This window comes from Arabidopsis thaliana, chromosome 4 (genome assembly GCF_000001735.4).
Source record: "Arabidopsis thaliana chromosome 4, partial sequence".
In the NCBI taxonomy this organism is placed as follows: Eukaryota; Viridiplantae; Streptophyta; class Magnoliopsida; order Brassicales; family Brassicaceae; genus Arabidopsis; species Arabidopsis thaliana.
Genome location: NC_003075.7, coordinates 11,321,712 through 11,336,052, shown reverse-complemented (window position 1 = coordinate 11,336,052; position 14,341 = coordinate 11,321,712). Strand labels below are relative to the sequence as shown.

At 37.6% G+C, this 14,341-nt stretch overlaps 5 protein-coding genes across 6 annotated transcripts; 1 reads left to right on the top strand and 4 right to left on the bottom strand.

Moving 5' to 3' along the window:
* Positions 1 to 237: 237 nt before the first annotated feature.
* Positions 238 to 1,701, bottom strand: PSBQA (photosystem II subunit QA). 2 transcript variants are annotated; one of them, NM_118247.3, is made up of 3 exons: positions 1,331 to 1,701; positions 663 to 958; positions 238 to 564 (listed from the first exon to the last, which is right to left on the bottom strand). In NM_118247.3, exons 1-3 carry the CDS (start codon positions 1,605 to 1,607, stop codon positions 466 to 468), a joined length of 672 nt encoding a protein of 223 aa, NP_193860.1. In that variant the 5' UTR covers positions 1,608 to 1,701; the 3' UTR covers positions 238 to 465. The 2 variants fall into 2 exon arrangements, with proteins under 2 accessions (NP_193860.1, NP_001031687.1); NM_001036610.1 differs by having other exon boundaries at positions 280 to 564; positions 663 to 961; positions 1,331 to 1,651.
* Positions 1,702 to 1,884: 183 nt separating this feature from the next.
* ATK1 (kinesin 1) lies at positions 1,885 to 6,734 on the top strand. The gene is made up of 17 exons (NM_118246.2): positions 1,885 to 2,213; positions 2,521 to 2,742; positions 2,845 to 2,989; positions 3,073 to 3,182; positions 3,280 to 3,399; positions 3,507 to 3,710; positions 3,811 to 4,020; positions 4,110 to 4,184; positions 4,292 to 4,438; positions 4,511 to 4,649; positions 4,751 to 4,860; positions 5,067 to 5,228; positions 5,325 to 5,545; positions 5,735 to 5,816; positions 5,913 to 6,017; positions 6,100 to 6,204; positions 6,295 to 6,734. Exons 1-17 carry the CDS (start codon positions 2,169 to 2,171, stop codon positions 6,472 to 6,474), a joined length of 2,382 nt encoding a protein of 793 aa, NP_193859.1. The 5' UTR covers positions 1,885 to 2,168; the 3' UTR covers positions 6,475 to 6,734.
* Positions 6,735 to 6,995: 261 nt separating this feature from the next.
* On the bottom strand, positions 6,996 to 8,510 carry AT4G21260 (Sulfite exporter TauE/SafE family protein; the record flags this gene model as incomplete). Its single annotated transcript, NM_118245.1, has 5 exons — positions 6,996 to 7,304; positions 7,391 to 7,473; positions 7,531 to 7,669; positions 7,812 to 8,224; positions 8,273 to 8,510. 5 exons carry the CDS (start codon positions 8,508 to 8,510, stop codon positions 6,996 to 6,998), a joined length of 1,182 nt encoding a protein of 393 aa, NP_193858.1.
* Positions 8,511 to 9,094: 584 nt separating this feature from the next.
* On the bottom strand, positions 9,095 to 11,066 carry AT4G21250 (Sulfite exporter TauE/SafE family protein). The gene is made up of 4 exons (NM_118244.4): positions 10,268 to 11,066; positions 10,047 to 10,181; positions 9,813 to 9,962; positions 9,095 to 9,724 (listed from the first exon to the last, which is right to left on the bottom strand). Exons 1-4 carry the CDS (start codon positions 11,021 to 11,023, stop codon positions 9,416 to 9,418), a joined length of 1,350 nt encoding a protein of 449 aa, NP_193857.3. The 5' UTR covers positions 11,024 to 11,066; the 3' UTR covers positions 9,095 to 9,415.
* A 1,322-nt stretch (positions 11,067 to 12,388) lies between these two features.
* AT4G21240 (F-box and associated interaction domains-containing protein) lies at positions 12,389 to 13,642 on the bottom strand (the record flags this gene model as incomplete). The annotated part of the gene is made up of 1 exon (NM_118243.1): positions 12,389 to 13,642. The coding sequence occupies one exon, from the start codon at positions 13,640 to 13,642 to the stop codon at positions 12,389 to 12,391; it is 1,254 nt and encodes a 417-aa protein (NP_193856.1).
* Between the last annotated feature and the right edge of the window lie 699 nt (positions 13,643 to 14,341).

Below are 14,341 nucleotides of genomic sequence, written 5' to 3'. Positions count from 1 at the left end.
CATTTAGTTTGTCTAAAGTAAACAATGTTAGCTTAAACCCTGAAATAGATGGAAAGTTTTGTTGTAACTTGTAAGACACTAGATTAAAAATGTACAATTTTGATTTTCAACAGAGTTATTTAATACTATTGGACAATCTATAGTGAAATTAAAGCTAGAAATGTTTTATTCAAATTCAATTCGTTATTTTGTAGTTTCAATGAAAGAGTTGATCCATTTTATAATTCACCCTAATACTTTGGTGTTGTCATTTATAAATGAAACTGAATTAAGAACTGTACGAATAGACTTTATGTTGTTGTTTGCTAAATCACCATGCAAACAAAGCTAACGCATACTCAAGAAATTGCCATTACTTGGTGAAAACGTGAAACATAAATTCAGATTCACGAATTTGAGTCTAAAGTACTCAAGAACAAAAACCAAGAATAATAATTTACAAGAAAAATGCAGAAATTAAAATGCTTAACCAAGCTTGGCAAGAACTTCGTTCAAAGCAGAGACTGTCTCAGCATAGTACTTCTCAGCCTGCGAAGGACTCTTCTTCTTCGCCGCATAATCCAGCTGCCGGAGAATCAATCATAAACAAACTTTCGATCAGACAAACAAGAAACATTACAAAATCTTGATAGATGGTGATCGAAGTTAGATGAGAAACTTACATTGTCGATGGTATCGAAGAGCTTGGTGGTGAGATCCTTGAGTGACTTCTTCTCATCCTTGGGTTTGGAGGAAATGATTGTGTTAAGATCATAACGAAGATAAGAAGCCTTGGAACGAAGATCGTTTTGAACATATGGCCAAGCTTTCCTGTCGATCAATGGCTTCACATTTATGATATCCTTTGCAGATTCTTTGGCTCTAGCTGCAGCTTCTGTTGGTGGCAATGGCTGTAAGTAAAACCTGTCTTTCAATGCCAATGCAAAGTCTCTTGCTTGGTCTGAGTTATCTGTCCCAGCTGCTCACCAAACAAAACAAATTGTTGTCACCTCATAAAACATAAAACAATGTGTAAGTGTTATATATCTACCGTCGTATGTCATATAGAGATCGAGTTAAGTGTGTTTATACCAGAAAAATCGATATAAGAACTAACTCGAACACATGTTTGCTTGCTTATTATGAACTCTAACCCAAATCCGAATGAAACATTCATACACATGCTTGATTATTATGGAGTCTCTTATATTCTTATACAAAAACATCCACATTTAAAGACTACATTTTATGGTTTTTTCATCTACATAACTTAAATCACGTTTAAATTCCTAATCTCATTAACAATGAGAATGAATATCATATTGGAAGATTAGTTTGTTAGTTAACTTACGAAGGCCACCGGAAGGAGCTGGAGGAGGGCCAACTTTGATCGAAATAGCATCGGCGAGGACAGCCTGAACAAACGAGCCACCAGCTAAACCAGCAGCAACAAGCCCAATCACGGACCGGCGAGAAGTCTCCTCACTCTGCTGAGCTCTGACGACAAGTCTAGACCTTTGAGCCACCGCCACTCTTCCAGAGCCATTCAGACGGCTGGAGCCATTGATCTTTAAGCTTCCTTCAAGAACCGCCGGAGATGCACCGTGTAATCCACCCATCGAAGCCATTTTGTTTTTCTTTCTCAAGACGAAAATTGAAGCCGATGATTATTGGTTATGCTTATATGATTGGTTGGTTTCATTCTCCGACACAGAGCGCCTTATCTGTACTTTAGATAACTTGGATATGGTTGTAGCCACTCATATAAAACCACGTGTCATTTTTGTCCGCCTTAAAGCCACGTGGCAAGATTATTTAAACATTTGGGCCGAATTGTAGGCCCAAAGTTAGCCCATATGTTTAAATACTTTATTGATTGATAACGTTATGATAATTCCAGAAGTCCGCCACATCTAATTTCAAAATCGTTCGAATTTCGAAACTACAGGCTCCTGCTTCAGTCACACACTTACACACACACAAAAATCCCCAAATTAGGAAAAAGTAAGAATCCTAGTTTCTCGACTTCGATTGAGAAGGTTTTCGATTTGATTCTCTAAGATCTTGAGAATCAATCGGAGATTTTATTGTCGGTAACCCGAATTTAGGGAGAAGACTACCATTTTGGGATTTTTATGCACTTGACGAGCGAAAGGAGAAGAAATTTGTAGCAATTTTGAGTCTCGGAGATGGCTTCTCGCAACCAGAATCGTCCTCCTCGCAGTCCAAACGCCGTAAGCTCCCTTTTTCATGCTTTTCCACTACATTTCGTCGTCACTTTTGAGTGTTCTGGAGGATGGGTTTGAGAAAAACCCTAGGACTGGTCGAATTATTAATTTCGCATTTTGGGTTTTGTTTGTGAGCTTACCAGATGAATTTATTAAGGTGTTATCTTCATCGGCTTTGCATTTCTTACTCTGATGGGTGTTATCAATAGAATTTAGAGTGGTCGTGGGTTCTGGGATTCTACATTTCTTGTAGCTGGATATTGGTTTTGTTATGAAACTGATGAAAAATCTGTGGCTTTTGATTCAATTTCAGAAAAAGGAGGGTCTCGGTGGCATTTCATTTGACAAGCGAAGGAAAGTGGAAACGCAAGGAGGTACTGGGAGAAGACAAGCTTTTTCGGCTGTGAATAAACAAGATGTCACGATGAACAGCGATGTAGGGAGCATTGAAGAATGTGGTAAAGTTGACTTTACAAAAGATGAAATATTGGCGTTGCTCAGTGAGAGAGCAAAAGCTGGAAAGTTTGATACTAAGGTATATTGATTGAGTTACACTTGCTCTGTGCTCTAAGCATTGTAGATGTTTTCATTTATGGTTTCACTCAGAAGGAGTTTTTTTTTGTCTCTGTCCCTGCAGGCTAAGATTGAGCAAATGACGGATATTATCAAGAGGCTGAAGGTTTGTGTAAAATGGTTCCAACAAGCTGATGAAACCCATGTCCAAGAGAAGGAAAATTTGAAGGTTTCTTTGGAATCTTCAGAACAAAAATACAACCACAAAGGTTATTTTCTTCTTGCGATTTTTTTACATGAAACAAGTTATTCACTCATTTGGTGGTAGTCCCTAACTTTTTGACTCTTATAGAGTTGGAGGCTAGGACAAAAGAGGAAGAGCTACAGGCCACTATCTCAAAGTTGGAAGAGAATGTAGTGTCACTACATGAAAAGCTTGCAAAGGAGGAGTCTAGTACACAGGCAAGGGTTTTGGTGCCTGGTTTTTCTAATTGTGAATGTTTTCTTTTAATGAAATTCATTACTTGACTTTGCTTTCCTCTTACTTATTGAACACTAGGACGCCATTGAATGTCATAGAAGAGAAAAAGAAGCTAGAGTTGCAGCTGAAAAAGTGCAGGCTTCTCTCGGAGAAGAACTTGATAAAGTTAAGGAAGAGAAAATGGCTGCCAAGCAGAAGGTATATAACATATGTCTTCTGGTGTTTTCTTAGGTGTTTCATTTCTGTTTCTCGTGTTAGTTCCACATGATCTGTTAGTTAATATGGAAATTGTTTTGTGTTTATAGGTGACGTCACTTGAGGATATGTACAAAAGGCTGCAAGAGTACAACACAAGTTTGCAACAATATAACAGCAAACTTCAGACTGATCTTGAAACAGTTCGAGCTGCACTCACACGTGCTGAAAAAGAGAAGTCAAGCATCCTGGAGAATCTTAGTACACTTAGGGGACACAGCAAGTCGCTGCAGGATCAACTATCTTCAAGCAGAGTAAGTTTTTCTTCTCTACCACTGGCCTTACTGTCGCGTGCTAACTTTAATTGGTCTCATTTCTTCTTAACTTGTTCCTCTTCCTTTTTTTGTGATCAAGGTGTTGCAAGATGACGCTATAAAACAGAAGGATTCATTGCTTTCGGAAGTTACTAATCTTCGGAATGAGCTCCAACAAGTCCGGGATGACCGTGATCGCCAAGTTGTACAGTCACAGAAGCTGTCTGAGGAGATCAGGAAGTACCAGGAGAATGTCGGAAAGTCATCGCAAGAGCTAGACATCTTGACAGCAAAATCAGGATCGTTGGAGGTTAGTACTTTTTTTGTTTTAGTATTGGATGTCAGTTCAAAGTTGTGCATTTTTCGCATTCCTGTCTCATATTTAGTTTTACCCTGCAGGAGACATGTTCGTTGCAGAAGGAGCGTTTAAATATGTTAGAGCAGCAATTAGCAATCGCCAATGAAAGGCAAAAGGTACCAGGAGGATCAATTTTATCTCGGAAGTTAATGATGTACATGACCTTCAGATGCTCTTGATTTCAAATAGCTAATTTGATAGATATTTATAACTGTGAATACAGATGGCAGATGCATCAGTATCTCTTACTAGGACAGAGTTTGAGGAGCAGAAGCATCTACTGTGCGAACTACAAGACCGGCTTGCAGACATGGAGCATCAACTGTGTGAGGGAGAGTTATTGCGGAAGAAGCTTCATAACACTATTCTTGTAAGAAACTATTTTTTTTTCCCTTATATATGTGGCTGTCTTGATCTGAGCTAAGAGAAGCTGTAAATTCAGGAATTAAAAGGAAATATACGTGTCTTCTGCCGAGTGCGTCCCTTGTTACCAGACGATGGAGGACGACATGAAGCAACTGTAATAGCCTATCCTACTTCAACAGAAGCCCAAGGAAGAGGTGTTGATTTGGTTCAGAGTGGTATGACTATTTCCTGACTTGAATTACTTTTTGCTATGAATGACTATTCTCAAAGACATTAAATCATTTTTCCTGCCTCGTGCTGTTCTATATGTCAACAGGGAACAAACATCCTTTCACCTTTGACAAAGTTTTCAACCACGAAGCTTCCCAGGAGGAAGTATTCTTTGAAATATCTCAACTTGTACAGAGTGCATTGGATGGCTATAAGGTCTATTCTCTTCATTAACTTACGTACTCTGGATATACCTGCTATGTTAAATATTTCTAGTTAGAGTAACTCGCTTGAAGTAGTGTTGGAGTATTTCGTGTTTGTTGCACAGAGTGCTTGTGTAGATATGGCTCCTTTTTTAAGTGTCAAATTTGAAGCCAGGTTCTATTGTTGATGCCTCTATCTTAAATATTTTTTGGATACAGGTTTGTATCTTTGCCTACGGTCAGACCGGTTCTGGAAAGACCTACACCATGATGGGCCGGCCTGAGGCGCCAGATCAGAAAGGACTGATCCCTCGATCACTTGAACAGATATTCCAAGCCAGTCAATCACTCGGTGCACAAGGCTGGAAGTACAAGATGCAGGTGTACATTTCATCCAATATTGCTGATTGATTTCATTGGCATCACCTTTTTTCTAACTTTATTTGTTGGATTTTCAAATTTATCTTTAAAATGTAGGTATCGATGTTGGAGATATATAATGAGACCATCAGAGATTTGCTCTCTACAAATCGAACAACTTCTATGGACTTGGTGCGAGCAGACAGTGGCACCTCAGGAAAGCAATATACAATCACTCATGACGTAAATGGACACACCCATGTCAGCGACTTGACCATATTTGATGTGTGCAGCGTTGGAAAGATATCCTCACTCTTGCAGCAGGCTGCTCAGAGCAGGTATTGTCTTGGAACTTTTATGATGATTTCTGGCCTCTTTTGAGAGCCGTGGATTATGAGAATATAGTAACATTCTTGTTCTTGTACGAATACATGGTATTTGAAATTGGATTTTCTTGAATGCATAACGTAACAAATAAATAACTCTCTGTCAATTGACCAATCATAGAGTGAATTCTCTTTTTGCAGGTCAGTAGGGAAGACTCAAATGAATGAGCAATCATCTAGAAGTCATTTCGTGTTTACTATGAGGATTTCAGGTGTTAATGAGGTAATAATGTTTTTTCTTGCCTTGTAGACTTTTCGTTCTTATTTTTGAAATCCTTTTTTATCAACACTTTTTATCAACACATTCCTCCTCTTTCAGAGCACCGAACAGCAGGTACAAGGTGTTCTCAACCTAATAGATCTTGCTGGAAGCGAGAGGCTATCGAAGAGTGGGGCAACTGGAGATCGATTAAAAGAGACACAGGTTTTTTGTTGTTTCAAACATAATCTTTCCAAGCTTTTGCTTTCAGCATATCCTTACTTATCTTTGTTCTACACAACAACAGGCTATAAACAAAAGTTTATCAGCTTTGAGTGATGTAATATTTGCATTGGCTAAGAAAGAAGATCATGTTCCTTTCAGAAACTCAAAGCTAACATATCTGCTCCAGGTTTGTTTTCGTTGTTTAAATTGTGGCTACATAAATCATTTTTCATAATGTCATTTCAAAATTTAGTAACAATGGCATATGCTTGTGCAGCCTTGCCTAGGAGGAGATTCAAAGACCTTGATGTTCGTAAACATTTCGCCTGACCCAACTTCTGCTGGAGAGTCTCTTTGCTCACTCCGGTTTGCTGCTAGAGTAAATGCGTGTGAAATTGGTATACCTAGGCGACAAACTTCAACGAAGCTCCTTGACTCTCGCTTAAGCTATGGCTAAAAATGTTCAGAAGATCTGCCAATTATTGATTCACAACTCTTCTCTTGTGGGTTTTGACACATCAATCTCTTATCTTGTAACCTCTTAAACTCATTACTAACATTTTTTCCGGATCTTTATGATAGTAGAGCAGCTTGCTGTCTTAGCAATGTGGCTTTCTCTATGTTGTATGAGAAACATAATCCTCTGCTATTCAATGTTTAAATGTATTTTTTCAGACAGGAAGTGTCTTATTATCCAATTGTTCTTCTAAAAGAAATCAGAGTTGGTTCATTTCCTTACAGAACTTTATAAAACACTAGCAGTTTCTCAACTGCAACACAGTTTCCAGTCAAGGTCTTAAATATAGTTACTTCCCCAAATTACTTACATTTACAAAACATATAAACATCACAATGCCATCTTGCTCCAAATCTGCCTCTTACATAGAAGCCAATTCAGAGCATCATAGTGAAGCAAAAACAAGAAAAAGAAGAAACCGATGACCTTGTTTGGTGTTTAAGATCCAAAGATTTGATGTCTTAACATGGCAGTTGGAAACCAATGTCTTTTCCTGCATCATTATCTATATAGAACACAAGAATTCCAAAGGAAGCCATAACGATTGTCGTCAGATACATCATTGTCCCGACCAAGAACACTATAATGGAAGCTCTTCTAAAGTGAGGTACAACTTTCTGAGCAAAAACAAGTCCGAGAGTTGAAGCAAAGAAGCAAATCACAGAAAACACATAAGCTGCTTCTGTGTTCTGCATTCCTAGTAGTAAATACTGAACGCCAGACATTGTTGCAGAGAAGAACACCATGAATGAAGTAGTTGCTGCTGTTACCTGCATCAATCATATATTCAACTTTGAAACACTTGTGAAATATCAGAAAGAACAGTAACTAAAACTGTTCTTCTTTTGTTAAATACCTGTGGTGGTATCCCAGCTCGAAGAAGAAGAGGGCTTATAATCATTCCACCTCCAATACCGAATATACCGCCTAATAAGCCGGCTAAAAATGACATCACTGGGAACATTAACCGCTTGAACTGGTGGTCCAGTCTTGTACCTTCTTGATTGCTTATGGATTGTTCTTGGAGACTTTCGGTTCTAGAGAGAGCCAAAATTGTGAAAACTAAGGCAAGAGGTATCTGAAGTGACAGTAGAATCCAATACTCCACACTGCAAGGCTTTATCGATATGATTCCCTGCACATAACATAAACAGAATCAGTCGACTTTGTATAAAATCTATCGAACTTTGGAGTTATATATCATTATACCTTGCCATCTTTATTCCCACGGAGAAGATAAATGACAAAGAAAGACGCCCAAAAAATAGCTAAGACACCAAGTTTCTTCCAAGGAAGCTTTGCTTTGTTTCTGTTTTCTTGATCTTCAAGTAAAGGTGCTTGAAGAATATTATTGTCCTCCTCCGTTTCACCTCGGCCAGTCTCGAGTCTCTCATGTCCTCTTTCTCGCGCAATATCAGACTCAATTTCCAAGAAGTATGTCCATTTTCACAAGTCTCCATGGAAGACCACATGAGGAACACCACGAAAAGACCAGTGATGAGCCACTCAGGAAAAACTTTGTTGCAGATAACACCAACACTTACTCCTAGAAGCATACAAGGCTCAAGAAGCAAGGCTAAGTCGTAATCAATCAATTTTTTACAGCCAAAGTGATTGTTGATTAGATTCGCTATAGATCCACCGGTTACCATAAAAGCAGAGAAGCTTGAAGCTGCTTTCAAGTCTATCCCTGCGACTAAATTCATAATTGGAATGAAGAAAAATCCATCGCCAATACCACTTGCGCTCGAAATCAAAGCAGCCGTGAAGCATAAGACTCCAGCCACAACGAGTGCTGGAGATAACTTGAGTTCTGCATCACTTGAATCTTTCAAAGATGTTCTCCATTTTTGGACTTTGTAGAGCAGATTTTGATGAGTCTGTTGTGTGCTCTCTTGATTGATCTCTTCTTGTTGATTAGCGTTGATCGCGAAAACACAGAGAATGAGAATAAAAAGGACAAAAAGTGTCTTCATTTTCTTTGCCTGAAAGCTTGAAACTTTTGCTTGTGTTCTAATTAACCGTTGTTGTTCTTTATATGGAAGGTTTCAAAGAGGGGTAAGAACATTTCATTGCAAAATGCTTTAGGATGAGTAGGCTGCAAGTAATCACATTAAATTAACTACTAAACAATGATATTGAAGATAGATTCATTGGTTTATCTGTGATATGTGGAAACATTCAGACCAAGAAGGAGAATTAGTTATTAATATCTGAAACTGTGGAATGTGTCGTTTCAGATAACGAGGAAATTTTTTGTTGAATGGTTTAGGATTTGACATGGTGATGGGTTGTGTATTGTGTTTGATCTTTCTGACAGAGTCTCTTTGCATATTTCGAGAATCAGTTATTGTTTTAAAAAGCTGAGAAGAAAGAAAAGTTCCTCCGCTGCACTTCATGGAACATGGATGTTCAAGGAGTGTCAAATAATTGGAGTGCTACGAAAATACAGCGTTTATTCTGGATCTTTATACTCCCAGTGTTATTATGTAGCAGCTTAACTATTTTAGAAATGTGACATTCTCATGTTGTATGATAGAAAATTTCAGACAGCCACTGTCTTTTATCATTTTGTTCATTTGCAACCTGTTTCCTTGCTTACAAAATCTTAGAATCAACACAACATTACAACTATATTAGCAGCTACTTAACTGCGACACATAAACTGTTGTTTCCAGTGAAGGTCTGAACTATAGTTACACTCCCAAAGTATTAATTTTACAAAACATATAAACATTACAATGCCATATTGCTCTAAATCTCCCTCTTACATAGAAGTCAATTCAGAGCCTCTGTTGCCAAACAAGAAAAAGAAGATGATAAAAAGAAACAGATGATTTTCTTTAGATCTCTATTGTCGATGATCCAAAGGCATGATGTCTTAACATGGCAGCTTGAAACCCATGTCCTTGCCTGCCACGTAATCAGTCCAGACATCAAGAGCTCCAAAACTTGTCATAAGGACTGTGCTCAGAGACATCACGGTTCCAACCGAGAAAACTATAATGGAAGCTCTTCCAAACTGAGCTACAGCTTTCTGAACCAAAACCAGTCCAAGAAGTGAAGCAAGGAAGCAAATAAAGGAAAATACATAAGCTGTGTCTGTGTTTTGCATTCCTAGTAGCAGGTACTGGACTGCAGACATTGTTGCTGAGAAGAACACCATGAAAGAAGTTGTCGCTGCTGTTATCTGCATCAATCTCATGCTCAAATTAAAGACTTGCGAAAAATCAGATGAAAAATGTGAGAGAAGCTTTGTTTGTTTCTTTTATAAATACCTGTGGTGGTATCCCAGATTGAAGAAGAAGAGGGCTTATAAGCATTCCACCTCCAATACCAAATATACCTCCTAATAAACCGGCTAAAAAGGACATCGCCGGGAACTTTAACCGCGTGGACTTGTCCAGTCTTGTACCTTCTTGATTTTTCTGCTCATGTAAGATGTAAATGTTTAGCATCTGATTTCTTTTTCCTGACTTCAATCAGTTTTATACTTAGCTTTTGCATTTTACCTGATCGTTAGGGGATTGTTCTTGGCGACTTTCGGTTCTTGAAAGAGCCAACTTTGTGAAAATCAAAGCAAGAGGTATCTGAAGTGAAAGCAGAATCCAATACTCCACACCACAAGGCTTTATAGTTATAATTCCCTGCACACAAACATAAGGAGAATCAGTCGATTTTCGCTGTAGCAAATTCGATATAGCCTATCGATCGATGAAGTTATTTAACATACCTTGCCATCTTTGTTTCCACGGAGAAGATAAATAACAAAGAAAGACGCCCAAACAATAACCAAGACACCAAGTTTCGTCCATGGAATCTTTGATTTGTTTTTGGTCGCTTGAGCTTCAAGTAAAGGTGCTTTAAGGTTCTTAGTCTCCTCCTCTATTTGGCCTTGTCCTCTCTCGGGCCTCCCATGTCCTGATTCTCTCGCAATCTCAGACTCAAGTTTCCAAAACTTGACTCCACTTCTACAAGTCTTCAAGCTAGACCAAGCGAGGAACACAGCGAAAAGAACAGTGATGAGCCATTCAGGCAAAACTCTGTTGCAGATAACACCAATACTTACTCCTAAAAGCATACAAGGCTCAAGAAGCAAGGCTAAGTCGTAATCAAGCAATGCTTTACCACCAAAGAGATTGCTGATTACATTAGCAATTGATCCCCCGGTTACCATAAAAGCAGAGAAGCTTGACGCGGTTTTCAAGTCAACCCCTGCAACTATAGTCATGATAGGAATGAATAAACCTCCACCGCCGATTCCACCTGCGCTCGAGATTAAGGCAGCTAGGAAACATAACACTCCGGCCATAATGATTGCTGAAGATAGCTTGAGTTCTGCAGCACTTGATTCTTTCAGAGATGTTCTCCATTGTTGGACTTTGTGAAGCAGATTATGATGAGATTGTGGTAGGTTCTCTTCTTCTTGATTTGCGTTGATCGCGAAAACACAGAGAAGGAGAAGAAAAAGGACAAATAGGGTCTTCATTTTCTTTGCCTCAAAGCTTGAAATGTTTCTTGTTTGCTTATGATCTAATTAACCATTGTTGTTCTTTATATTGAAGGTTTCAAAGAGTGGTAAGCACATTACATTTGCAAGTTGCTTTCGGATGAGTAGTCTGCAAGTAATCTCATTGACTTACGTACTAAACAATGATATTTTAAGATATAGATAAATAGATTCATTGATTTACCTAAGATCTGTGGCAAAATTCAGATGAAGAACAGTTCTAAGAAGAAGGTGAAGAAATAGTTATTGTCTGAAACTGTGGAATGTGTCCTTTAAGATGAGAAGAAAATGTTATTTAAATGGTTCTAGATTTGACATGGTGAATGTTTCGTGTAATGTGTTTGATACTTAAGACAAGTCTCTTTGCATTTATTTATTTATTAAAGAAAAACAGCTTTCAATTTGATTTTAAGAAGGGGACAAGTACGGAGGAGCGTCTCCTCTGAACTTCATAGAACAGGAATTCATGAAAGATCCAGGTTGGTCAAATATTAATTTATTCTTTTTTACATTAAAAATTGATTATTTTAGAGTTCATTTGTCAAATGTTAATTAAGAAAATGGTTTTGATGTGACATATTGTCAATAACTATTGTTTTTCGGTTTTTCCCCGATTTTTGCCATTCATAAAAGTTTTGTCATGCACTTTGAAAATTTTTGCAAATAGATTTATAAGTTTTTTTTAGCGTTTACCAAAATATTTAATTTTCTCTTCTTTCTTTTTCCAAAACCTAAAAATTAGAAACCAAATATTAATATCTTGTTCAAAATAAAAAAAAATAAAAATTCGACATTAATAAGTTACAATTTTAAAAACAATTACTCAATAATAAAAAAAGATTTCGACATTAATAAGTTACAATTTTTGATCAAAATCGATCAAAAAATATGTAAGTCACACATCATTACTCTTTTCAGGGATATATCTATAGTGGCAATAGGATGATCTAGCGAGAGAGGACTGTCCCCAATTCTGAACTCCCCATGCCTTCTTCTATTCCTTTCACGCCAGATAGCATAAACAGAAGTTTGAAAACAATATCTCTGAAGGAACCATAGTGAGCTTGTGAGTAAAGAATCTGTGGCGAGGACAAGAATGTCGCTAAAAGAGGCAGTGTACGTAACAAGATTCTATATTATCCCGTTATTTACATAACTATATATGCTATAATGGGCATAATTCATATTCTTGAAAAAAAAACAAAAAAGGATGTCTACAGTATTTAAAATAACAATCACGATTCTTCTAGTTTTTACTACCAACCAGATTTTTTTATTAATACTTAATAAAACCAATAGTCATAGTACAACAAAAGTATAATACCACACAATTCCTATTTCTTACTAATCGGCCTTTTTAAGGACATTAACCAAAGACATGAGACTCTCATTATGATTGGGAAACCAATCAATAGTGAAACGTTTGCACTCCAAAATTCCAGTATTAATACAGAATTCTCTGTCTCCAATCCCTTCATACTCGATCCTCCTTTCACTCCCACTCTTTGGATCATAATATAAAACACAAAATGCATCACACATTGTCGCATTAATAAAAATGAACTCACCAGTATCATGAGTAACACCAGTCAGCATCACTCTACATTCAAAGATGGGGTCAATTTCAGGAGAGATTGGAAAAGGCAAAATAAAGTTTTTGAGCGACCATTCTTGTTTGTCTCCATCATCTAAAACCCAAAACCTTATAGAAGAATAATCGGAGCAAAACCATGCTAATTTTCCTTGGTAGTTGAGCATGAAGTTTCGAAGTGTAGGATCAGCTGGTTTTTTTATTGTGTTGAACTTTTCGTACCTCACATCGAAGCTCATAAGGATATTTTCAAAATTAAAAATATCATCTACTTTAAAACGTATCTGCGCTTCATAGTACACGTGCCCGTTGATGCATGTACCTACTCGTGATCCTCCGGTTGGTAGAGGGATATCTAAAGGGCTATTTTGGATCACTCTCCATGATTCTTGAGGTCCCAATGTAAAAACGAGAGGATCGTGGTTGCCATTGTGGTAGCCTGAGATGGACAATACTTTATACTTATCCTCGACCGGATCGTATCCTAAACAGCTACGTATAAAGTACCTGACAGTACTGTGTGGTTTAGGTTCGGGTAATGTAACATGTTGTCTCATTGAAGGATTCCAAACTACGATATTGTAAAAGTCTCCGAAACACACCAAACCGTTGACAGATTCGGAACTCGGATTGTAATAATCATGTTTAGGGGATTTTATCTCACAACGGTCCACATGAGCGTAAGATCCGTCATCATGTTGGTGCAGTGAGATAAATAAACGCATGTCTCTTGCTTTGACGCAGGCCATAAGACAAAGCCGAGTTGAAGAAGGAAACGCGAACGACCTGATGAAATATGGACGAGTGGTGATGGATAACCATAGCTTCGAGACGATACGGAACCTCACAGCAGATTTAGCGGGCAGTCTCAAGAGTATATCAGGAATCATATCAAGAGGTATCAGCTCGAAAATCTTACCAAGACGGCTCTCGTCTTCTTTAGATTGATTTCTTGTTCCCTTCTCACCATATCCAGTTTCTTCTTCTTCTTCTTCTCGTCTATCCATCGGCGGCGACCCACTCTTTTTCTTTAGTTTTTAACTTTTTATAAAAAATGTCTAACATATATACCAAGTAAGCAAAAATACGAACCTAAACGATGCTGTAACGTGAACAAAAAGAAAAAAAGAAACAATCGATGTACATTATTCTTCTTCGTTAATGTGTTACTTCAATAGAGAAAGTTTCCAAAAAGATATAGGGATTACGTCATTCGACTTACTCGCAAACCACTCTCGTTTACCAATATTCCTAATTTTTACGATGATATAGTAGTAAAAAATGGCAAATGCTGCTTGCAAGTCTTCCTTTTTATTAAAAGCTACTTTTTAGTGTCCAAGTCAATGCTTGCGGACTACTCTATCATGTGGTACAAATTGGTTGTTTTAAGATGATGGGCTTCTAATAAATTAGACTCCTGATAGAAGGAAAAAGTACAAGTAAGCCTATTATGGGCCTTAAGAATATTTTGGCCCTTTATTTTTATAAGTGCGCTCACAAACATGCCCACTCGCCTTCTCAGTTCCATTCTATGCAAGACTCTGTTCAGACACAGCAAATGTGTTGTAAGTTGTAACCAATATATTTGAGTATTTAACATCTGACTGATTTTTTTTCTTTGAATAACGAATTCGGTCAAAGGTTTCGAGAATCGGCGAATGAACGAGAATTTTTTTTAAAAAAACTGTCATTGTCAGATTCTTGAT

What these genes read in the sequence shown, in the direction of transcription:
- PSBQA (NM_001036610.1), bottom strand. Translation starts at nt 1,607, where the DNA reads ATGGCTTCGATGGGTGGATTACACGGTGCATCTCCGGCGGTTCTTGAA. An exon ending in AGCTCCTTCCGGTGGCCTTC is followed by an intron (nt 962 to 1,330) that starts GTAAGTTAACTA and finishes TTGTTTGGTGAG; the next exon opens with CAGCTGGGACAGATAACTCA. An exon ending in TCTTCGATACCATCGACAAT is followed by an intron (nt 565 to 662) that starts GTAAGTTTCTCA and finishes ATTCTCCGGCAG; the next exon opens with CTGGATTATGCGGCGAAGAA.
- ATK1 (NM_118246.2), top strand. Translation starts at nt 2,169, where the DNA reads ATGGCTTCTCGCAACCAGAATCGTCCTCCTCGCAGTCCAAACGCC. An exon ending in CAAAATCAGGATCGTTGGAG is followed by an intron (nt 4,021 to 4,109) that starts GTTAGTACTTTT and finishes TTTACCCTGCAG; the next exon opens with GAGACATGTTCGTTGCAGAA. An exon ending in AGCTTCATAACACTATTCTT is followed by an intron (nt 4,439 to 4,510) that starts GTAAGAAACTAT and finishes CTGTAAATTCAG; the next exon opens with GAATTAAAAGGAAATATACG.
- AT4G21250 (NM_118244.4), bottom strand. Translation starts at nt 11,023, where the DNA reads ATGAAGACCCTATTTGTCCTTTTTCTTCTCCTTCTCTGTGTTTTCGCG. An exon ending in GTGGAAACAAAGATGGCAAG is followed by an intron (nt 10,182 to 10,267) that starts GTATGTTAAATA and finishes GTTTGTGTGCAG; the next exon opens with GGAATTATAACTATAAAGCC. An exon ending in AATCTGGGATACCACCACAG is followed by an intron (nt 9,725 to 9,812) that starts GTATTTATAAAA and finishes AGATTGATGCAG; the next exon opens with ATAACAGCAGCGACAACTTC.